The 25,520-nt window shown below is 42.0% G+C and overlaps 1 protein-coding gene across 6 annotated transcripts in view; it reads left to right on the top strand.

The window, feature by feature from the left end:
* The window catches only part of ANK1 (ankyrin 1), a 319,396-nt gene that overhangs the window by 226,596 nt on the left and 67,280 nt on the right, over positions 1-25,520 (top strand). For all 6 annotated transcript variants that reach the window (XM_030202059.1, XM_030202060.1, XM_030202058.1 and 3 more), the window contains 5 exons: positions 2,308-2,536; positions 5,910-6,035; positions 15,946-16,065; positions 17,267-17,351; positions 21,568-21,633. In XM_030202059.1, coding sequence (XP_030057919.1) covers positions 2,308-2,536; positions 5,910-6,035; positions 15,946-16,065; positions 17,267-17,351; positions 21,568-21,633 — 626 coding nt within the window. The remainder of the gene's footprint in view (positions 1-2,307; positions 2,537-5,909; positions 6,036-15,945; positions 16,066-17,266; positions 17,352-21,567; positions 21,634-25,520) is intronic.

Here is a 25,520-nt window from a genome sequence, read left to right as displayed (position 1 = left end):
GAAAAGACTGAGGTCTTTCTTTTCTAACTCGCTTTTTCACTCTTTAATTCAGTCTTTAGTGCTATCCAAATTTGATTACTGTAATGCTGTTTACTCAGGCCTAAAAATCTCTCTTGTCAAACAAACAGCTCATAATACTGTGGCTGATCTTATATGTAAAGTCCCTCGATTCATCAAGTTAGCTCCTCTTTTAATCAAACTGCACTGGCTTCCTTTAAACTATGTGTACTTGTTTATCTAATTTGATTTGGCCTTTTACCTGACTGTATGCAATACTTGTTAGAATTATCTTTACGTAATGCTCAACCGAGGTCGAGAGACTATCTTCTTCTCCATTTTCCGTGTTGTAAAAATCTTCATTACAGATTTATTCATGATGCAAGCTTCATACTGTATACCAAGCTACGAGGAATGGAATTCCCTACCAAAGTCACTCAGATATGTTACTGACTATTTTGAAATGTTATAAATTGTTGAAAGCATTCTTATTTAGGGGCCCTTTTACAAAGGTGCGGGAGGGCTAACGTGCGGGTAGCATGCACCCAATTGGCACTACCACCAGGGTACCACGTGTGGCAGCGGTAATTCTGACTTTGATGTGCGCCGAATTCCACAGTAGAATACACACAGAATGTTGAGTATTAAGGGATGGAAAACAAACACAAGGATGTTATAATGCCGTTGTATCACTCCATGGTGCGACCGCACCTCAAATATTGTGTCCAATTCTGGTCGCCACATCTCAAAAAAGATATAAAGGAATCGGAGAAGGTGCAGAGAAGGGCGATGAAAATGATAAAAGGGATGGAACGACTTCCCTATGAGGAAAGGCTAAGAAGATTAGGGCTCTTCAGCTTGGAGAAAAGGCGGCTGAGGGATGGTATGATAGAAGTCTACAAGATAATGAGCAGAGTAGAGCGGACAGATGTGAAGCGTTTGTTTACACTTTCAAACAACAACAAAACCAGGGGACACAATATGAAGCTAGAATATGGTAGATTTAAAACAAATAGGAGAAAGTTTTTCTTTACTCAGTGTGTAGTTGGACTCTGGAACTCGTTGCCGGAGAATGTAGTGACAGCAGCTGGCCTTACGGAATTTAAGGGAGGTTTGGACAGATCCCTGAAGGAAAGTCCATTGAACATTATTAAAAAATTATTATTTTGGGGGGGGGGGGGGTTGCCGGCTTCTTGAAACCTGGATTGGCCACTGTCGGAGACAGGATGCTGGGCTTGATGGACCCTTGGTCTTTTCCCAGTATGGCGGTGCTTATGTGCTTATGATTTTCTATTTTCTACTGCGGGGGCGTTCCCAGCGGTAACCAGCAGCGCACTCACATTGGCGCGCACTGCATGGTTACTTTGTGGGTAGCATGTGAGCCCTTACTGCTAGGTTAATGGGTGGCGGTAAGGGCTCAGGCCATAAATAGGCACACACTAGTTTTAATATTAGCGGAGGCTCATTTTCCGGCCCATTAAAAAATAGCCTTTTCCCCAGCCGCGGTAAAAAATGGCCCAGCGCATGCCTAAGAGACACTCCTTCACTACCGCAGGCCACATTTTACCGTGCCTTTGTAAAAGGACCCTTTAGTGAATTCCTCTCCACTGTTGGTGAGTGTTATTCTTTCAATTTGTTATTTCAAAATGAGTTGTCTTACTGCTTGGATTATTTTTTACCTATTATTGTTTTATATTTTTGTTATGGTTCTCTTACTGTAATTTACTTTAAAAGTTTGATGTAAGCCACATTGAACCTGAACTTGTTTGGGATAATATGGGGTACAAATGCCATAAATGGGTGCGCCTAAATCGTAGGCATAAGAACAGCCACTAAGCGTATTCTTTAAACTACGCCTAACTTTAGATGTAGTTTTAGAATCACGCTAAGCATGTGGTTTTTCGGCGCAATATATAGAATTTGGCCCTTTGTGGCACAAAACAGCATTTCAGTGCAGAAAGTGGTACTTAAAAAATTGTCCAGGGATAAGCAGGCATAAAAAGTACATGTTAATGATACATATCTCATCTTTTCTGTAGTATAATGCATAGGGATGAAGGTTGGAAACAGCCAGGGCAGAGTTGTGTAGGTTACAAAACATGGACATATCTGTGCTAGCTTAGGCAGAAAAGGCCTTCCTGCCTCGAAGCAGGAGCTTTTGGGAAAGTTGTTTTATGAAGGTACTTAGGTTCATATATTGCCTGTATAAAATAGGCCCAAGATAAGTATGTAGATGCCCTGTTACAAAATTAAACTGATTAGGTACAGAGTTAATGACAGACTTGGTAGTAACTTGTTATGTCTTTCTAGATTTTGGTTGGCGGATTGTCCACGGACAGCAGAAGCTGTGAACTTTGCCACCTTGCTGTACAGAGAGCTGACGGCAGTGCCATATATGGCAAAGTTTGTAGTATTTGCCAAGATGAATGAAACTCGGGAAGGCCGTCTGCGGTGCTACTGTTTAACTGATGACAAAGTGGACAAGACCCTAGAGCAACATGAGAACTTCAGCGAGGTGGCCCGGAGCCGGGACATAGAGGTATAGACTAAACAATTTTACCCTTCATAGCCCACACTGTAGAGATAACCTATTAGTTTAGTGCAGTTGTTCCCAAACTGTAGGTTGGAAGCCAAAATGAAGTCATAGAAACAGGGCAGCTCCCTCTCCCTCTGGACCTCCACTGTGACCTTCGTCCAGTAGTGGGAGTTGGTCTTGAGCCTATGAGTCAGTTACGTGTTCACAGGCCCTGCTCCCTCCTCCTGTTATACTGGAAACCCACGCAGAGCACTGGAGTCTATGAGCGCACACAGGGCCAGGGGCGGGCCCAAGGCAATCTGCTGCCTGAGGCGAAGGATGACATGGCGCCCCCTTCCCCACCGCCCCCAGCTCCTCATCAAAACTACAGTCGGGGAGATCTGAATGAAACAAAATATTTATTTTTACTTTGACTTATAAAACCACTTGTCCCTGAAACATGTTCAAGACGGAATAATCCATTTGTGCATCGAAAATTTAAACTTCTACAAAACAGCTGCAGATGTGATTCCATGTGCCCCAATGAAAGGAGAGTTAATTTTACTTCCATTTAATTTCGTATGTTCCATGTTTATAACACCAGGCTTCCCAAGGGCAGGTTACAACAGTTAAGATGAACCCATCAATTAACAGGATATCCTCACTGAAATTTGGCCATCTGTATTGTATAGAACAGTGTAGAAAAATGAGCACAAGATGCAGAGTTTATAACTGCTATTATTATTATTATTATTATTATTATTATTATTATTATTATTATTATTTATTGCATTTGTATCCCACATTTTCCCACCTCTTTGCAGGCTCAATGTGGCTTACAATGTGTCATTGTTAGTAGATAGTAGATTAAGAGATAACAGTTAGTGTTACATAGAAAGTGGCATAATTGAAATTTAAACAGGTAATTATAATTAAGAGATATTACTGATAGTAGGTAAGGTGGAGATGTCATAGAAAATAGAGTGATCAAAATTCAAACAAATAAATATCCGCAAGAATATTGTTGGTAATAGGCGAGGTTGTGATATATTATATTTGTAGTTGCTGCTCTTGTTGGTATGCCCTGTTGAATAGGTGGGTCTTCAGGGATTTGCGAAAGTTAGTTAGTTCATAAGTAGTTTTTAGGCTGCGCGGCAGTGCGTTCCACAACTGTGTACTCAGGTAAGAGAAGCTAGACGCATGCGTTAGTTTGTATTTGAGGCCTTTACAACTGGGGAAGTGCAGATTAAGGAATGTTTGAGATGACCTTATAGCGTTCCTGGGCGGCAAGTCTACCAGATCTGACATGTAGGCTGGGGCATTTCCGTGGATGATTTTATGAACTAGAGAGCATATCTTGAACGTGATGCGCTCTTTAAGTGGAAGCCAGTGTAGTTTCTGCCTCAGGGGCTTAGCACTTTCATATTTAGTTTTTCCGTATATGAGTCTGGCTGCGGTGTTCTGGGCGGTTTGCAATCTCTTGATGATTTGTTCTTTACAGCCGGCGTAAAGTGCATTACAGTAATCTAAGTGACTAAGCACTAGTGATTGTACTAGGTTGCGAAAGATGGTCCTTGGGAAGAAAGGTCGAATCCTTTTTAGTTTCCACTGCTGTTTGACAGGGCCTTGTTTTGATTATTGCTACTGTTGCCACCACTGCTGCCTTCATGCTTTGGATGAGTAGGGGGAGGAGGAAGTGGATGAGGAAGGGGATAGTGTGAAGATCTAATATTTTGCTTTCGTCATCATCTGGGGTAACATGAATGTTTCAATGTTAAAATAGGGTCCTACTGGATAGAAGTTGGGAAGCAGTGCATTAATATGTTATCCTGCAGCATTTTCTACAGAGACAAGGAGAGTTGCACAGACCCATTAATGTATCACAATGCTGCCTCTTCAATACAGGCAGGAAGATATACATGGGACACTCATTAATGTATCCCACCGCTGCCACTTTTGTATGGATAGTGAAATATGCACAGATAACTTATTCATGTAAAACCGTGCAGCCTATACAAGTAGGGATTTATTCACAGATAACCCATTCATTTTATTGTGAATGTTTTGTTTGTTAGCTGCCGAGTATTTTAGGGTCCTGCAGGTTATAAATATTGTACATTAATTAATTAAATGGGCTGTAACAAGGGATCAATGAGAGAGGCAGCTGCACAAGATGTTAAGCCCTCTGAGGGCAGAATAATAAGTAAAATGCAAGTCAAGTGGGCAGAATGCTAAAAGCCCTGAAGAGTGTCGCTGTTCTAACACTCAGAAGGGGGAAGAAGGGAGAAAGCAAACAAGTATTAGGGATGAGAGTGGGAAGGAGGTGGCGGGAGTAAGCAGCAAGGATCAGCTTTTGGACAGGGGTCACAAAAACGCCTTCCTGCCCTAGGGCTAAAATGTCTGTCTGTGACTCTGACCATTAATGTTTCACAGAACAATGTTTCCTATGGAAATATGCAGAAATAATGCATTAGTATATCACACTGAGTGGAGTGGAGTGGAGTGGAGCGGGTAGATGTGAATCACTTGTTTACTCTTTCCAAAAATACTAGTACTAGGGGGCACACAATGAAGCTACAAAGTAGTAAATTTAAAACGAATTGGAGAAAATATTTCTTCATTCAACGTGTAATTATACTCTGGAATTTTTTGCCAGAGAATGTGATAAAAGCAGTTAGCTTAGCGGGGTTTAAAAAAAGATTTGGATCACTTCCTAAAAGAAAAGTCCATAAGCCATTATTAAAATGGACTTGGGAAAATCCACTGCTTATTTCTGGGATAAGCAGCATAAAATGTATTGTACTGTTTTGGGATCTTGCCAGGCACTTGTGACCTGGATTGGCCACTATTGGAGACAGGATGCTGGGCTTGATGGACCTTCGGTCTGTCCCAGTATGGCAATACTTATGTACTTATATATTCATTCCACTCCCCAGAGTAGGCAGGAAAACTACACCAGAAGTCCTGACACTAGACATAGAACTTAAACATTGAATGTAATGGGAAGAGAGTAATCAATGCGAATGCCCAGCAGTTAGAACTCTATACATATTAGTACTGAAAGAAGATTTCAGTCTCTGTTTTGGCACTTGTTGCTTGGGCTAGCCAGACTGGGAATGCTACTCGGCAAGCAGAGGAGCAGCACTGGAATTTGCTGTGAAGTTGGTTGCATCTGGCATTCACCCATGGGAACTGGATGTCCTGCGCAAGGCAGATGAATAAACGGGGGGTGGGGGGTGGGATAAGGTATTATTTCATGAACGTTGAATAAACACAAGTCAGGCAAAGGAGGAGAAATGCATAATTTAATTCTGTTTTCTTCTTTTAAGTTTATTATTTCTTTCTGTGGTCTCTGTTATAAATACATGGAAGCCTTCTGCTGGTATTTCCCATCTAGGTGCTGGAAGGGATGCCGCTGTACACAGAGCTTTCTGGGAACCTGCTACCTTTGAAGAAAGCAGCACAGCAGCGCAGCTTCATCTTCCAGGCCTTCCGTGAGAACCGCCTTGCCATACCTGTGAAGGTGAAAGAGCACATGCCAAAGTCTGTCCGGTGTAGAGAATTATTACTGCACTTGAAACACTGAAGAATGTAAAAGGTTTATTAAATTAAAACCTGATGCGGCCACGCTGCGCCCTAAGGCTGCATCAGGGGTAAGACACATCAATAAAGACAAACATAATAACATACAGTAAAATATCAAAATAAAGGTCATTCAAAGAAATCAACTTCATAAAAATCGACTTCACAAAATGTGAAGTACAAAAATGTGAAAATGAACAAACTCACACATACAAATACACATGCGGATGTGTGTTACAAATTCTTAAAAACACAATCTAAATATCACTGCATCTTCTAACACCTCTAAGGATTTGTGTAATCCTGCTGTAATGATGACTCTGTGAGTAATACTTTAAAATACAATTATCAGACTAATGAATCTAGTCAAGCATTAAATGAGGTCTTTCATTCCTTATTCTTGCTGTAACAGTCTTTCTGCAATGCAAAATTCAATCTAAGATTCACCAGTAGTGTAATCCATTTAAGTAGCCACTCATTCATCTATCAAAACAATGTACTCATAAAATTATGTGTTTGCTGGTTAAATCGAATTTTTAAAAAGCACCTGTCAAAATACTTCAAACATAAGAAACAAAAATACTTAGGAGAAAAAAAGCAATTGCCATCAGTCCATAATCTATATATATAAAAGGCAACCCCAACGTTCTATGAAGCCTCCAGCCGGAAGTGTGAAGCGCCAGAGATATCCGGTTTCCCCATGAGTGAAGGAAAACAGCACAGCACAAAATCCCTCTCTCTGTAACAGTGAAGGACTCAGAGGGGGGAGGAGAGAGATGCCCTCACTCTCTCTGTAACACAAACACAGCACAGCAGGAAACTTAACACTGAAGGACTGGACTCGGAGGGGGGAGGGGGAGGGAGAGAGGGCAGAGGGCAGGGACACTCCCACATGCACACTCTGAAGAAAACCTTGCTAGCCCCCCGTTTCATTTGCATCAGAAACGGGGCTTTTTTACTGGTATTTATATAATGTACCCTGAGAACTTGTAGTAATAAAATCTGAATAGGAGTATAATTATAGTGGATATTATGCTGCATGATTATGTTGCAAGGAAGAACTACTGATGTGATATCACAGAGCCCCGCATGATGATTGGCATAGGAACTTGTTGAGAGCTGTTCATTCAAAGTCTATTTACCGCACTTGAGATAATGATTTTCCAATTGGTGGACACACAAAAGGTTGTTGAATTATAAGAGGAGTTTAATCATCTTTGATCATTGCAGCTCCTTAGTGTGCTCGTATGGTCTTCAGGGGCATTTGTTTATGGTATTACATTCCTATTCCTTTGTGTCCTTACAAGATCAGTCCAGAACATTTGGATTGTGCCCATCAGCCAGCAGATGTGGAGACAAGTGATTCTAGACTTCTGGGCTCTACTGGCTCTATCCTATAAGGCTAATGTGAAGCCTCAGGTGTTCAGCATTTCTCTGTCTGCAGCAGATAGTGACAGGCTAATTGTTCAGCTTCTGGACTGGTTTGTCATAGATGCTCCTGGGTTGGATGGAGATTATCCCAGTTGAGCAGAGTCTGTTCAGCTTGAAAAAAAGAAAGAAGACATTTTTGAAACAGAGCTGAGGGGATAACTCAGAGGAATCTGCATTCCTTCCCCCTCCCCCCCCGCACTTCATTCCTTCTTTGGTGGAATTTCATCTCAAGTCTTAAAGATAATTTACTATTTTGACATCAGTTGAGAGCTTACATATGCTTACACAAATGAGAGGAAAGTCCATTGTTACGATGGACCTGAGGGAGTTTTGGGCATTCAAACATCACTTTTGCTAGAGAAATTCCATCGGAAGGGCATTTATTCTCTACACCGGGCTGGTTATGGTGACTCCTGAATAGGGCTTAACCTGCGCTTTCTGTCGGTGGCAATACTTTCCAGGGAGCACTTAAACTGAAGCTATGGTTTCTTATTCAGATGTGCCTGGAAACTCCAGCATTGTGGTGCTGTTCTGGATGGACAAGTACTGTAACTCCCTGAAGGGATTTATCCTGAAACAGGTACCTTGCTATAATTGGTCCCGAGGGAGTTCGGGTTAAAGCCGCAAATTTTTCTGGGAGAAATTCATGCCCTGGCCAGCAGTTGGGCCATAATAGGATCAGAGTAGTTGGTCCTGAGGGAACTCAGCAGCTTATGCGCATCTGTTGCTAACAGATTGGTCTTGCTACCCAACATCCTGAGGTAATCTTTAGGTTTCTTGTTGACGGTACTCATAGTAGTTTACCTTGTAGAACAGTCAACTCTTCTTGCATTTGCAGGGTCCAGTAGTCATTTACAGAGCACATGCAAAACCAGCACCCAAAGTTGATCTTAACTGGAGGACCAAAGAAAAAGGCTTTAGCAGTGCCTGTGTGCACCCACAGTTTGTGGGTTGGACAGCGGAGAAGTTAAGCAATTTTAATCTCATTCTCACTGATGCTTCTAGCTTCTCAGCTTTCTTCCTGGTTATTAAAGGGATGAATGGTAGTATTTTCATCCAGTGTGGGGAGAGCCTTGGGAGCAGGGGTTTCTTCCTGTTATAGCACCCTTGGGGACCTCCTTATTCGGAAGTACATCCTTAATCAAAGTTCAATAGTTTCAGTTGCTGCTGACAGTTTTTTTGTTTACTGCAACAGTGTGAGCTCAGAATAATAGTCCTATAAGCAACACCAGGCCAGAGGGAATATGAGGCTACACAGTTCTTCCTGGAATGTGTTTGCCTCTCAATCTAAATAAATTATACTTTCAAAGCTGACATAGGCACACAGTTCAAGAAAGAAAGAGGTACTTAGTCACTGAAGGGGATGGCAACGACTTGTGGATTTCCTTGAGTGAATTCATATGGAATGTTGTGGTAAGCAGGATCTGTGAACGTTGCCCCTAGCAAATTTTGAAACAACATGTGTATACTGCCATTCTCCTGGTATCACTGGCTCTTTTGTGTTCTTTGAGTTATTGCCCAGAGGAGTAGCAAGTACATTGCTTACCTAGAGTGCCTACATTCTGGCTTGGATGTTCTGCATCTCTGGTCAACACAACTATCATTTATATGCAGCTTAGGCATAAGAACTTGCATGGTTCTCTTCAGGTAGAGTTAGTTCCACAAAGGGTGAGGCTTACCCTAAAACCTTATAAATATGCCTAGTTTCTGTTTTGGTAGAGCTGGCCTTTATTCAAGCCTTTATTCAAGTACAGCAAGCTTACAAGGACCTTGAATCTCAGTCATTCCAATGATTGATTAAGAGTTCTTCTTTGCAAGCATTCCCTGGTGACAATTTTTGTTCTATTGTCCAAGGGGTTGTTTTTCTTCCAGTGTACTTTGTCTTAAAGCATGTCCGGTCTGGTGTGGCTCTACTAGCTACTCTAAAAAATCCTAGCCATAGACTTTCAGATCTCCTGCTGAGTAACGGATCAAAGCAAAGTGACAACACAAAGATGGGGGCGGCGAAACTTGATAGTGAAGAAAGGCAAGCTGAGTAGGAGGTCGGGAAATACTCTTTTTTTCTATACCAGAGTAAGAATTGGTTGGTTATCCATTTCAGGATTTGCTAAAGCCCTTAGGCCGGTGCTTTGGCAATATGGCAGTACTGGATATTAGAGAAACTTCTCTTCATATTCCATTTTTACATCCGCAAATTCAACTCTGGAGCGATCCATACTAGATCATATTCTATTTAGAGTGAGGCCTTCTCTTTGCCAGATGCTCCCAAGAAATTCTGGACCAAATCATAATGGAAGATAGGACCAGTCTTTCTTCTCTATCAAGTTTCACTGCCCCCCCCCCCCCCCCCCATCTTTGTGTTGGCAGTTCGATTTGATCAGTTACTCAAAGGAAGATCTGAAAGTCTGAGGCTAGGATTATATACCCTTACTATTCCTCAGCTAGATGCTGTAGAAGACAGCTTTATTCTATCTCAGAGCTGACACAGTTGGGAGATGAGATTCAGCTCAAAATCAGGAAACTTCCTTTCAAAAAGAAAAAAAAAGGTTAAAGTAATACAGAAATTCTCCAAAGAATGTGAACTATGCTCAAAAGGAACATTATAGATTGTGTCAATGTAGAAATTGTGCATGTTAGCCTTCAGTGGAAGCATCTGCAGTTAGCTATTGTAAAAAGCGAACTGATAAGCAATGAATGCAAGATGCCATGTGGGCTGGCAATTGAAGGGCATACACTCAGTCCTCTTAAAGAAATGCTCTTGCTACTTTTGGTGTCTAAGTGGGTCCCAAAGAAGAGCAGTAGGATGGAGGAGAGAATAGCCAGTCACCTACTTATATGTAATACCATGTAATGGCTTGTCCAGCAGAGATTTGTGGCAACTACAGCCCAAGAGCTTGTGAAGACTCAGGGTACTGAAGTTAGGTTGAAAGGAAGAACCTTGTAGTAGAAGTGGTGGCTTAGAAAATGAATCACGGGAATCAACTTTCCTGATCCAGAAAACAAGAAGGCCCCTTTTCTTGATTCTGTGCCTACTTCACATGCTCCAAGACTGCAGGAGTAACCAACACCACTCCACTGCTAAATCCATCTTCGGAGAAACCGAGATTAACACTGATGACCCAGCGTAATAAGCAATCTGCTTTTGACTACAGACCAAGGAGTCCTAGGAAGCCTAAATGTTGAGGAGACCTGTGACAATTTCTCTGACTCTGAACCTTAAAACAAGCAAGGAAATTGAACGGTAGGGGGTTGGGGATCTGCGGTAGCAGGTTGTTTATATAAATTGGGATCATGCATTTTTCCTGTACTCTGCTTTATGGTGTTTTTTCCATTGTTGTATTGTTCAATCTTATGATTCCTTGGTGATTGACTGTTACATTTTTTTTCTTTGCTATTATTCAGCAGTTTGTTGTATGGTTCTTTTGATCCTGAATAAAAATCATTTAAACATTTAAAAAAACAAAAAAAAAACAAGCAAGGAAGGAACCATGACATAGTTTGCAATTGACACCTTAGCCAAACCATTTATAGTTTATGGTTTATTCTTTATTTGATACTTATTTATATAATTGGGATTTGTTAACCAACTTTATGAAGAGAATTATCCAAGGCGGTGTACAGCAGGTATAGTTTAACATAAAACTTACAATTTTGTTAACAGCATAACAATAGTAAGATAACCGAGTATAAGCTTAAATACAAAAAGGGGGTTGTTTACTAAAGCTTAGCTCGAGTTATCTGCAGCAGGGCCCATAGGAATAAAATGGGTCCTGCTGCAAATAACTCGAACTAAGCTTTAGTAAACAACCCCCTAAATGAGGTAAACTTGAAAACAGTAAATTGAAACCTAATAATAGAACTACCGTGAAACAGGATCAAAAATATACACATTTAACGGCACTGGAATTCAAATATCAGAGATATACCGCTTTCGCAAAAGGCCTTTGGTCACAGTGTTTTACAATAAAAACAATCAACAAATAAAATTCCTATAAAAGAATGCCATTTATATACAGGAAAGTAAAACAATCACACGGGGAGAAAAGGGGAATCTGAGGAGCCTGTTTGCTGAAGTTGATCCCAAATCAGGCTAAGATATTGGTAGACATGCTGAATTTACATAGCTGTAGGAAGACACTTCCATTACCCTTGAGAAGGCAGAAGATAAAAAGAAAAAGAGGGGCAAACAACCACTGACTGCTTAGGAAAATTTGAGATGGCTTCGTGAGATATGAGGCCAAGGACATAATCTATGGATGCTGCCAAAGAATCCAGAACCTGCATATCATCATGCCTGAAATCCCAGTGGAAGAAAGCAAGATGATCTTAAAATAGATCTTCTTCCTCTGGTAGAGAGGATGGATTGATTTGGTGCTCGAAGCTAACAAGAGTCAACCTTATGGTTTTCCATTAGGCTGGTTTCAATTGAACTATTTTTTTCAAAAGGAGAGCCTTTTATTTACTAGCTTTTTTGCATTGTTCCTTTCTCCATTTAGCAAAAACAAGCATCATCTTTGCCACAGCCGTCCTTTCTTCCAGGCTTAGTGTTTTCTCTCTATGAATTATTTATCCTTATTCCTCTTCTTCAGTTATGGAAAGTGTAGAGCAACATTAGGGCTTCCTTTCCTTGTCATTTACCCAGAAGCTCTTCAAGTTCCTAGCTACATCCAGCGATTTGTGTTACGCTGATAGTCTACTCTAGTTCCGTGATAATCCCATATTGTAGAGAGCAGTCTAACAAGCTGCAACGGTAACTTTGCTGAAGAAGATGTTTTGTCGGCTATTTTCCTGACAGAAACAGTCTCCTGAGATTTTGACAGCAGTATTTAGAGCGGTTCCTTTTTTTGTAAAGGAAACACCAAGTATTTTCTCTAAGGACTTAGGTTGGTTACTGACATGCTTGTCACTTTATACTTTGTAGGCTAAATTCAGCTTACTATAGGAGTCTAAGGTGAGACATAGATCCTGACCGATCCTGTGGATGCGGATTTGAAATCCTACCCATCTTGCGGACTGCTATGCTACATCTCACACTTTCTGGACTGGCCTGGTAAAACCCATAAGGAAGGAGAAATTATGTCTTACCTGATCATTTTCTTTTCTTTGGTTCTACCAGACCAGTCCAGAGGCCCTTCCTATTTGAATATTAATGGCTGTTCTTCTATTGCTGGAATATTGTTCCTGGGCTTATCGTTTTCACATGCAATACCTTTATCCTATCGGATAGGTTTCTGAGGCAGCTCTTGTCCCTGTTGAAGAACTGTGTGTCAGTAGAGCAGAAGAGTGCCTCATTTATTAAAGATAATGGATGGATATGACAGCTGAACAGAAGTAAGAATGTGAACACCATTGCTTTGTCAGTCGAAATGCTGAACATCTGAGGCTACACGGTGCCCTTATAGGGTAGGGCCCAGACCTGTAGAAATCTCTGTCTCCACATCTGCTGGCTGATGGGCACAGTCCACACATTCTGAACTGGTCCGATAGAACTAAAGGAAATAAATTATCAGGTACGACTTAGTTTCTCCTTTAGATTTGTCTTTTCAGTGTACTGATGTGTCTTACCCCAATGCAGCCTGAGGGTGAATTATGGCCACATTGGATTTTAATCAAATAAATGTTTTATATTCTCCAGTGTTTCAAGTATGGCAATACTTACATCTTGGTTTTGGACTTTTTGTATTACCCAGTCTCTCTTTTTTCTATCCTGTCCATTCCCTCTCTCATTGCAATGTAAAGCACAGGAGTGCCTGTGCTATACATTGCAATGAGAGAGGGGATGGTCAGGACAGCCAAACTTAAAAGTAAAAAAAAGTGGACAGCATTATCTGTTCTTCACATTCCTGTATCTCTGCAATACTGTACGAAAGCATGTGACAGTTTCTGACCTCTGTAATAGTACTGAGAGAGCAGATGGCAGTATCCGACCTCCTTGCTGCAGTAGGAAGCAAATAGCACTTTCTGAAATTCGCACTGCATTAAGAGAGGGTATGATAGTGTCTGGCTTCTGCTCTGAAATCAGACCACATGTGGTAGTGTTTCTCATCTGCACTGTAGTAAGAGCACATTGCAATGTCTGACATCTGTGCTGCAGTAACAATATGGCAGTGTTTGGCATCAGCAGCACTGCAGTAAGAAGAAATCCTGTCTGTTCTCCACAGTGAAATAAGAGAGCAGGGGCGCCGAGAGACATAGCTGGTCCCGGGGCAGGACTGCTGACTGCCCCCCTCCCCTTGGGCCTCCCCCACATTTGGGCCCTCACCCACCTCCTTAACTTCCTGTGTCTGACTGCTCCTCCCTCAGTCTGTCATCTCCTGCTCCTGTGTGCTGGGACCCAGATGATTGCATTAACGAAAAAACCCGGGTGACCCAGGTTATTGCGTTAATGCAATCATCTGGGTGCTAGCACACAGGAGCAGGAGAGAGACAGACCTGGAAGCAGGCAGGCAGGAAGAAGCTTGTCAACAGCGGGCTCCCCTTGGAGGCCGGGCCCAGGGAATTTTGCCCCCCCCCCCCCCTCTCTGCGGCCCTGTAAGAGAGATTAGCAGTATCTGCCCTTTGCACCACAGTAAATGAGTGAACAGCACTGTCTATTACATTCGTTACAGAATGAGTGCTTGCAGTACTGTCTGTTCTTCATCTCTATATTGTGTGCACTGCCATAAGAGAGCATGTAGCAGTGTCTGACACTGCATGATAGTAAGAGCTTGTTGCAGTGTGTAAATTTTACCTCTATGGCACTGTGACCTCTGCACTGCAGTAAGAGGACATGAGGCAGAATCTGGCATCTACACTGCAGTAAGTGTGGCAGGGTCTGGGCTACACAAAGGACCAGTTCAGCCTACGGACCAGGTGAGGCACTGGCTCCGGGTGCTGCTGATAAAGAGCACTACAATCCTGATTTGGCATCTCTCCTTCTCTACCCCCCCCCCCCCCCTTCATCTTCAAACTCCTAGACAGCACTGGCAACAGCAGTGATTCACACATACTGCCGGTATCTGACCCTGAGCCTTCCCTCTGCCGTATCCTGCCTCCTCTGACACAACTTCCTCTTTTCTGACAGAGTGGCACATGGCAGAGAGAAGGCCCAGAGCCTGCAGCATGTGTGAATAGCTGCAGTTGCCAGCACCCACTAGGAGTTTGAAGGTAGACCAGGGGGTTTGAGAGGGGAGATTCTGGACAGTGGGCCAGGGGGGGGGGGAGAGATGGAGGGGGAAGGGAAGAGAGATGTAGAGATGCCATATGGGATTTTAGTGCCCTTTATCACCAGTAAGGGTGGAGGACTTAAATGGAGGAGTGGAAAGAAAGAGAGAGAGGAGAGGAGAGAGATACTAGATCACGAGTGGGGAAGAGGGGCTCCAAGTTGGATTAGGGCACCACACTGCAGCAGAAGAGCAAGTTACAGTGTCTGTTCTCTTCAATGCAGAAAGGAAGTGTAGCTAGGGTTACCATATGTCCGGATTTACCCGGACATATCCTCTTTTTGAGGACATGTCTGGGTGTCCAGACAGGTTTTGCCAGTCCGCCCGTTTGTCCGGATTTCTGGACAAACGGGCGGACAGGTGGCGGGCCTATCCTAGCCTCCCCTTCCCTTACTTACTATCTACTGCCCTGGTGGTCTAGTGACCTCTTCGGGGCAGGAAAGAGCCCCCTCTTTCCTGCCCGGAGCGCTGCCCTTGCCCTGCATCCTGTTGCTGTGACGGTCTCGGGATTCAAAATGGCCGCCGAGAGTTGAAGCGGTCTCGTGAGACTTCAACTCTCTGCGGCCATTTTGAATCCCGAGACCATCACAGCAACAGGATACAGGGCAAGGACAGAGCTCCAGGCAGGAAAGAGGGGGCTCTTTCCTGCCCGGAAGATGTCACTAGACCACCAGGGCAGTAGATAGTAAGGGGAAGGGAGGTGACCCGGGGGAGGAGAGGTGACGGGGGGGCAGGGGAGGGGAATATGTGACCCGGGGTGGAGGGGAATATGTGACAGGGGCGGGGCGAAGATGTGAAAGGGGTGGGGCATGGGTGGGGCAGGACATGTGTCCTCTTTTTGAGAGGACAAAATATGGTAAACCTAAATGTAGCAGTGTCTGGCCTCCCTCCATACTGCAGGAGGAGAGTGGACGGCAGTGTCTATCCTAGGTATCACAGTTAAAGGGAGAGCCACAGTGTCTATCATGTGAACAGCAGTAAGAGACTGTGTGGCAATGCCTGACCTCTGTAGTCTATTTCTTCTGTGTCCTTAAACATCTCAGGTGTGTGTGAAAGAGAGGCTGGGAGCTGAGAGGGTATGTGTGAACCCTCCCAAGACCGATGGTGTGGGGAAGGAGAGAGGAAATTTGTTCAGATTATGTGTAATTCTGACTGTGTTCTCTGCTTCTGGTGTTTGAATCTTGCCCCCTTTTTTGACGATTTAGTCTCCTTTTGCAGGTGAGGGATAGCAGCAAAGAAGCATGTGGATCTCTCTCTTTCCTGCGAAAGGCCATGAAATATGATGATACTCAGCATCTTCTCTGCCACCTAAACATCAGCATGCCACAGTGCACCAAGGTATCCTGACCTCACACTACTGCTCTTCAGATCCACACTTACTTTTACCTGTGATCACAGCGGCTTTTTTTACTTTTAATTTCTTGTTGCACCCTTCTTCCTCCAAAATGGTCCTGACTTTAATAGGTAGGGAACAGCCTCTTCCTTGCTTTGTCTTCAAGTTTAATTTTTCATGTGTGTGGCAAAAACTTGTGTTTTCCACTTTGCCTGTCAGAATAACTAAAGATGGAAACTGTCGTGAATATACTGTGCTTAGAGTCCCCCGTCAGTTGCATAATATTAACAGTGATGCACTGCATGTGGCACTCACGCCCATGCCACAGTGATATAGCTCATGTACAGCTCACACCCATGCTGCGCTCATCATCCACTCACTCCCACACTGCACTGCAATGATGCAGTCCATGCAGCACTCACACAGTGTAGCAATGATACAGTTCTCACACCTGCACTGCAGCTTCCACAGCATTCACACCCATGCTGCAGTGATGCCGCTCATGGACCACTCACAACCCCACTGTAGTGAACTCACATCTGCATTGTAGTGATGCAGCCCATGGAGCACTCAAAAATCCTTTGGCCTAACTTAAGCTGCGTGCCTTGATTGCTGACTACTTGGTAGTTCGTACTCCCTACCTGTACCCCCCTTGTCCAGCTTATTATTTGATTCCCTTTTCCTGCCTTGTTTATATGTTCTTTGCCCATATCAGTTTGCCTGGTTTGATTGTTTTTGTTGAGACTGCAGTCTCTTTCCTATCATGACATTGTAGTTCCTTTCGAGTTATTTGTGTTTTTGTGTTTGTTTGGGTTTTTATTATTACTCTGTAAACCGCTTGGATCTGCCAGTTAGGCTAGGCGATATAACAAATCCTGAATAAACAAAAGCAGAAACACTCTCACAGTGTAGCAGTAATCCAGCTCTCATACCTGCACTGCAGCTTGCACAGCGTTCACACCCATGCTGCAGTAATGCATCATAGTGATGCAGTGATCTGGTTCCGGCTGTTGTGGGTATATAATAATGATGCCTTCTGCCAGTTTTTTGGTCACTGCGCTAAGTCTTCAAAAAATGTTGGTCTCTGCTCCCTCAGACTTAAGACGCTGTCTTTTACCTTGCCTCTTTCCTCTCAAAATATTGCACCTGGGCTCACGAAGAGAAGAGGCCAGTCATACAAATGTGTTTTGGTTCTTTTTGTTTCAGGGGATTGGCAGTGAAGAGAGGAGAAGGACCCTGACTCCACTGGCCCTGAGGGAAAAATACAGTATACTGAATGAAACTTCTCTTGGTATGAACTGGCAATCTTTTGGCAGATTCTGGAGAGCACAACAGAAGGCACAGGGACTCTGAATGGTGTGGGTTCAGCAGTAGAGAAGCTTTGCCATGCATGAGTCATCACAAAATTCAGTCCTTGGTTTGCTGGTTTTTAATGGATTATTGATTTGTAAGCAAGCAGAGAAGTTGATACAGAAAGCTACCGCAAGCCTAACCACACAGTTACCATAGCTTGCATGCACACTTTACTGGCCAAGCAATGTAGAGAGAGGTTGAGCCCCACTGTTAACTAGTGAGGAAGACATAGGCACACACAGCATTAAAATGAATGATAATCAGACCATTACATAAGGATAGCCAAACTGGGTCAGATCAATGGTTCATCTAGCCCAGTATCCTGCTTCCAACAGTGGCCAATCCAGGTACCTTGCAGAAACCCAAATAGTAGCAACATTCCATGCTACCAATCCCAGGGCAAGCAGGGCTTCCCCATGTCTGTCTCAATAGCTGACTATGCACTTTTCCTTCTGGAGCTTGCCCAAACCTTTTTTAAACCCAGATACGCTCACTTCTGTTACTGCATCCTCCGGCAAAGAGTTCCAGAGCTGAACTATTCATTGAGTGAAAAAAATATTTCTTTCTATTTGTTTTAAAAGTATTTCCATGTAACTTCATTGAGTGTCCCCTGGTCTTTGTACTTTTTGAAAGAATTACAAATCGATTCACTTCTACTCATTCTACACCACTGAGGAGTTTGCAGACCTCAATCATATCTCTCCTTGGCCGTCTCTTTTCCAGGCTGAAGAGCCCTAACCTCTTTAGCCTTTCCTCATATGAGAGGAGTTCCATCCCCTTGATCATTTTGGTCGCTCTTATTTGAACCTTTTCTTATTCCTCTATATCCTTTTTGAGATATGGCAGCCAGAAATGAATGCAGTACTCAAGGTGAGGTCCCACCATGGAGCGATACAAAGGCATTTAAGTATTCTCGGTCTTATTTACCATCCCTTTCCTAATGATTCCTAGCATTCTGTTTCTTGTTTTGGCTGCTGTCGCCGCACAATGTGCAGAAGATTTCAGTGTATTTCCTGCAATGACACCTAGGTCTTTTTCTTATGGACCCTAGCGTCAGGTAACTATGATTCAGATTATTCTTTCCAATGTGCATCACTTTGCAATTGTCCATATTAAAATTAAACTGCCATTTGGATGCCCAGTGTTCCAATTTCCTAACGTCTTCCTGCAATTTTTCATAGTCCGCATGTGTTTTATCAATCTTGAACAGTTTTGTGTCATCTGCAAATTCCATCTGCAAATTTAATTATTTCACTTGTTCTGATTTCCAGATCATTTATAAATATGTTAAATAGCACCAGCCATAGTACAGATCCCTGCGGCATTCCACTATTCACCCTCCTCCATTGAGAGAAATGGCCATTTAACCCTACCCTCTGTTTTCTCTCCAATAACCAATTTCAAATCCACAACAGAACATTGCCTCCTATCCCATGATTCTTTAATTTTTCTCACAAGTCTCTCATGAGGAACGTTGTCAAAAGCTTTCTGAAAATCTAGATACACTACATCAACCGGCTCATCTTTATCCACTTGTTTATTCACACCTTCAAAGAAATGAAGCAAATTGGTGAGGCAAGACTTCCCTTGGCTGAAACCATGCTGACTCTATCTCATTAAACCATGTTTATTTATGTGTTCTGTAATTGTATTCTTTATAATAGTTTCCACTATTTTACCAGGCATTGATGTCAAGCTTACTGGCCTGTAATTTCCCGGATCACCCCTGGAACCCATTTTAAAAATCGGCGTCACATTGGCCACCCTCCAATCTTCAAGTACTATGGATGACTTTAACAACAGGTTACAGATCAACAATTTCATGTTTGAGTTCTTTCAGTACCCTTGGATACATGCCATCCAGTCCAGGTGATTTACTACTCTTTATTTTGTCAATTTGGCTCAATACATCTTCCAGGTTCACCGAGATTTCTTTCAGTTCCTCCACATCATCACCCTTGAAAACCATTTCTGGTACAGGTAGATCTCTTACATCTTCTTCCATAAAGACCGAAGCAGAGAATTCATTCAGTTTCTCTCATTGTATCATAGACGCCCTTTCAAAAATGATATGCTCCTTTGTGGCTTCATTCCAGATAGTAGCTGAAACTTGATCATGTTATGATCACTGTTTCCCAGTTGACCCAACACTGTTTCCTCTTATACTATGCCCTGCACGCCACCAAGGACTAGATCTAAAATGGCTCCTCCTCTTATCGGTTCCTACTTGTTTACAGATTGGATTTTACCTTTACACACTATTTGAAGTCGGGATTGGGAGCGTGATGATTGCAGCAGTGCTTTTGGATACAGCAAGTTTTGTACGGGATAGTTTGATTAACAGAAGTGACAGTGTTTAGTTGATGTGGTTTTATATCATCTAGAGGACTCCAGGCAACGGCATTTTTTGGCTGCAGCCTCATGACTTTCATAGTTAAGATTTTGGACACTTTTTTTTGCACTTTTTTGTTACTTCACTGAAGACTTTTTGATTTTTTGACTACACGTTTTTATGGTGGTCGTTCATCACATTTGCCAAGCAGCTGAAGCACCATTGAGCTCCTCAATCAGATAAGTGGTATTTTCTTAAGAATAAATAATTTTAAGTTTAACTGAAGGTGTAATGATTGAGTGAGGGGTTACCAGCTTTTCAAGCTCTACCAGCTATGACCACCGTAGGAAACTGAACACCTAATTTTCACATTATTATTTAATAATTGAAGTTTTGCATGGCATTTAGTCATGCTTTATTTTAGCGTGTACATATCCTTTATTGATTAATAATAATATATTTTGATCTCTTATTAAACTGATTAGTCATTCAAAAAATATGATCATGTCACCTCCCCCCCCCTGCAAAAGTTCCGTTGGCTTCCCTTAGATCAGCAAATTATCTTCAAGTTTCTAATACTCACTTTCTGAGATTTTAGATTAGGTCTGCCTGACTATTTAACTTCTTCAACTATTCCACGATTCGGTTACTGTGTTCCACCAATGACTTCCGTTGATTCTTCCAGGCCCAAGAACTGCCCAACTTGAGTTCATTCGCCGTCTGGCTTTTTTCTTTATTGCTCCAATTTTTCTGGAATGCTCTCCTAATTTCAATCAGGGCAGAATCATCTTTCAAAAATTTCAAGATTGCCACAAAAACCTGTATTTTCTAACACGCCTATAACATGACCACCTAAGTGTGGGAGCACTCATTGGGTTGTCACTAGTCTCCTGACCTCCCGGTTCCTATATTCCTTGTGTAACCTACCCTTTTTGCCCTTACCTGTTTTAACTTTTGCTTCGCTACCCTTTTATAGTACGACTGTGGCGTTTCTATCTTGTTCTTATGGAATGAATGTTGTGTATCTTTCCTATTTTATATTGTAGTTCCTTTCCATCTTTTATATTTTTATTGTACACCGCTTAGATCTGCCAGAGTAGTATATTAAATCTTAATGAACATAAACATTGTGGAGTAGTGACACCTTGTGGCCATACTTAGAGCTCATCACCGCAGGGTTCCTGGAGAAGCCTTCATGCATAGATCTCAGTTGAGGACTGTCACTACAATGACTGTGCTACACTATGTTATGATGGAATATAAAGAGGGAAATAGGGTAAAAATCCCCAGATAGTTCTGAAGGAAGGCTTGTGGCCCCCGGTCCCAGTCCTTAGCTGGAAGTCCAAAAAAGCAGGAGGAAAACTGACAGGTCCAAGAAAGCAGAATGCTTAGTCTTGTTGGATCTGCTTGTTAATGTGTGAAGAGCTCTGGGTTGCTGGAGGACCTATTCGTTGCTACAGTGGTATAATCTATTACTTTTATGTTTCACTGTTTGTAGGTCCCAGAGATTACTCTTGTCTGTTTTTGTGTAGGCAACCTTGGACCAAATCAGGGACATGGCGGGTTGTATGTACACAGATAGATTACATTGGATATCTGTGACTAAAAGTATGTATTAGGTTTTACATAGTTCCCCATTCAGTAGTCATTTAGGTTGGAAAATTTCATGAGCTAATATTTAGCCAGGACAGTCAGCGTTTTTGTTTTTTGGGGGGTGGGATGGGGGGGTTGTTTTTATTTAATTAAAACACCAGAACCTAAAGAAATGAAGCCCTGGGAATATGATCTCTTTTACATTCCCTTTCTCTCCCAACATTTTTAGCTGATACAGATCGGGCAGATATGAAGCTGGCTGTTATATCTGAGCATCTGGGTCTCAGCTGGGCAGGTGAGTGTTAAAAATTTCATCTGATTCATGATCTGATGTGTAAATGCTTATAGCTGATCATCTTATCTTTTGTAATCCATAGCACCTGCATTTTCACTGTCCTGTGTGGTCAGAAGAATTTCAGAGGTTCATTATTTTGTTATCGTTGATCAGTAAAAGTATTATCCTTAGGCAGCATCAGTTCAGGCTTAAATGCCATGCCGTTTCTTGCTTCTAGTCTAGTTTAACTTTATTACATTTAATGTACTGTCCTTAAAACAGTAATGCCATAGGGGTTTACAAACAAGAAAGGCTGGAAACAGGAGATATAGAGCATTGGTAGACAGGCTGCCAGCAGATCCCGCATCAGCCAAGATATACTTAACTTCTGAAGAATCACAAAATGAAACTTTCTGCAGAATTAAATTGTGTATCAGTTTTCCATATTCCATATGTATGCACTTATAGAAAGATATGTGCACATCTTTGTACTGTCCAGGGGGTATGCATATGAGAGATACCATAATGTGCACACATAGGGCTGGATTCTATATAAGACACGGCGAGTGGCATGCGTTAAATTGTGCATATGGCCAATTTACATGCACTACTCAATTGAGTAACAAGCTAATTAGTCATGATAATTAGCTGATAACAACCAGTTATCATCACTAATTGGCAATAATTGGAATTTACGTGCGCTTCTTTTTAGGCATATTCTAAAAAGAGGCACAAGTAAATTTCAACGAGTGTAACTGAAAAGGGGGTGCAGTCATGGGAGGAGAGTAGGTGTGTTGTGGGCATCAATCAAATTTACACATGTTGTTATAGAATTCGGGGGATGCATGTACGTTTAGGCGTGGGCATTTATACCAGGTGTTCTGTGGCGTAAATTGCAGCACCTAAATGTATGCGCATTCTCCCAGCCTATGTGCTATTCTAAACTGTGTCTTACTGTAGGCACAGTATATAGAATAGCACTACGTGCGTTATTCTGACATCTCTACATTTTAGATACCATATACAGAATCTTAGCCCATTGAGGGCAATTCTATAAAGGTCACCTAGTTAGGTGCTAAGCACTAGTTCTATATTGGCAATTAAGCATCTAATTTGCATTATAGAATGCTAAGATAAGTTGGCATTTTGGCACCTAAGTTTACTTGTGAGCACATGTCATATGAATGCCTAGTGTATATGCACAAAACTGACAGTATTTTATAAACATTGTGGGGCATTTTCAAAAGGACGTCCAAGTCAGAATAAAATCGTCCAGCTCAGCTCATGACATTCAAAATGAACGTCCATCTTGCATGTATTTTCCAACAGGAAATACATTGGGATTTCCTGTTTGAAAATATGTCAGATAGACCCCTGTGTGCTGAGGATGTCCAGCATGGACACCCAATGTCCAACATACAAATGGCAAAAAAAGCAGGGACAATGACATCTGTCTGGCAGCATTCTTAGAAGAATGGCCACACAGATGTCCCTGCACAGCAAAAGGACAGCCTAGTGATTAATGCAATGGACTTTAAATCAAAGGACCCAGGCTCAAATCCCACCTTAACTCTTTTATTTTGTAATTGTGAGCCCTTCAGGAACAGAAAAACACCTGCTATACCCTAGGTACATTAGGTATTTTTCTGTTCCTGGATGGCACACAATTTTTAAAACATTAAAAAAGAGTTAAAGTGGGATTTGAACCTGAGTCTTTTGGTTTACAGTCCAATGTAGTAACCACTAGGCTGCCCCTACTCAGATGTGCATTCTGCTCTGTTCCGAATGCCCATGATACCTGAAACTGTCACAGAGTCAGGTATTCCTTTCTAGTTTCACTTTCAGGGAATGATTTTAAATGTGCTAGCTTTCTGTATAACAAACTCAAACTTCATACCTGAGAGAAAATTACATACTTGAGGTGCTGATAACGGGTGTTCCACAATACACATCTAGCATTGGCTGAATATTACACTTGTACAAATAATTGCATACAAAAATATGGCAGTGCAATGAAAATATTTACTTTTCTGTTTCCATGCTAAACAAAAATACTGAATGTTGAACAAATCTTATTACCAAAGTTCTTAATGCTTAGGTGTCACCTCATGAATGTTATACACATTTTCGTTACTATGTGTTTTAACTCTCTTTCTATCGGGCATATTAAATGATCTTGATCTAAACGCTTATTACGTCATTGATTATAATAGTCCCTAGGGTTATCCAAACATTTTACATGATAGAACAACTAAAAGTGAAACTGACAGAATTCTATTCGCTGTAATGAAAATTGTATATTGACAACATGAAAGCCCTGTGGCGGTGCTTATGTACTTATGTACGTGTGCTACTGTTGGGTGGGCCTGAGCCCTAAGTGGGTGGGCCCCGGCCCACCCAGGCCCACCTGTGGCTACGCCACTGGCTGAAAATCTAGATATTAAATAAACTGTGTGGTAATAAAATCCAATGAAAAAGACTTTTAAAAAACTTTATTGAAGTGTATACTAAAATGGGCAGTTGTTAATGAAACACTCTCTACTAGATCCACATGCTTATTTGTGGCATATAAACAGGTGCATGTCTAACTCAAGGTCAAGTATAAAGTTATAAAAACTGGCTGCATAATGTACATCTAAAATGATGTGACATCCCTGAATCTAAACCTAAAAAATACAAGTGCATGGCTCATTGTATCTCATTTTAAACATAGTCAATGTCCTAAATAAAAACACAGGAATCCTCCTATGGAGCCTATGATAATAATAAAAATCTCACATAAACTTCTCTTATATAGTCAAAACTAAATTGCACTGTCTTCTCTGTTGCCGTTTATGATGCTATTACAGAAATGGTGTTAAATCCAGTTCAGCATTAAGACCTTTAAGAGAAACTGTGTTCAAATTATAAATCAGACGTTGTTCCTCCTTATAAAGGTTTTCAAAAATGTTGTATAAAGGCAACTTTCTTAACATCCTGCTAGACCAGTCCAGATGTGCAGGTTTATGCCACCCTGCCAGCAGATGGAGACAGAGTGCCACAACTTTTCCAGTGATATCATCACTGCTAGGTTTCCAGAAATATCTCTAGTAGCACACAACTGCTGTTGCACAGTTTTCGTCTGTTCCAAGACAAGTGCATCTATGTGTGTGTACCCTATACATGTACATATGTGCTTAATAAAATACACATGTAGCTTGCAATGCTGTCCAAGCATCAACTCTAGGAAAACCTACATGCAGCTGCATAACAGTAAATGTGTGTTCTTGTCAACAGGTGAATTTGTACACATGTATTCACCTGCATAATTTTATAATAACCATTTTCAGAGTGAAAACATGATTTACATGCAGAAAATGCTTTATAAAATTACCCCGACTGGCATCATTCCATGCCATGTCTGACGCAAAATTCTTCAAAGTAATGTAAAACTAACAATTGCCCTCAACAGTAACTTGAAGTGTTGAAATGAAAACGGTAATGGAATTCAAACATGCGTGGGATAAGCATAAAGGAATCCTGTGCAGAAGGAATGGATCCTCAGGAGCTTAGTCGAGATCGGGTGGCAGAGCCGTTGGTGGGAGGCGTGGCTGGTGGTTGGGAGGCAGGGATAGTGCTGGGCAGACTTATACGGTTTGTGCCAGAGCCGGTGGTGGGAGGCAGGGATAGGGCTGGGCAGACTTATAACGGTCTGTGCCAGAGCCGGTGGTGGGAAGCGGGGCTGGTGGTTGGGAGGCGGGGATAGTGCTGGGCAGACTTATACGATCTGTGCCCTGAAGAGGACAGGTACAAATCAAAGTAGGGTACACACAAAAAGTAGCACATATGAGTTATCTTGTTGGGCAGACTGGATGGACCGTGCAGGTTTTTTTCTGCCGTCATCTACTATGTTACTATGTTACTGTGTA

This window comes from Microcaecilia unicolor, chromosome 4, assembly GCF_901765095.1.
Source record: "Microcaecilia unicolor chromosome 4, aMicUni1.1, whole genome shotgun sequence".
Lineage (NCBI taxonomy): Eukaryota > Metazoa > Chordata > Amphibia > Gymnophiona > Siphonopidae > Microcaecilia > Microcaecilia unicolor.
Note: the sequence above shows the minus strand (reverse complement) of the source record. Positions and strands in the feature narration are given on the sequence as shown.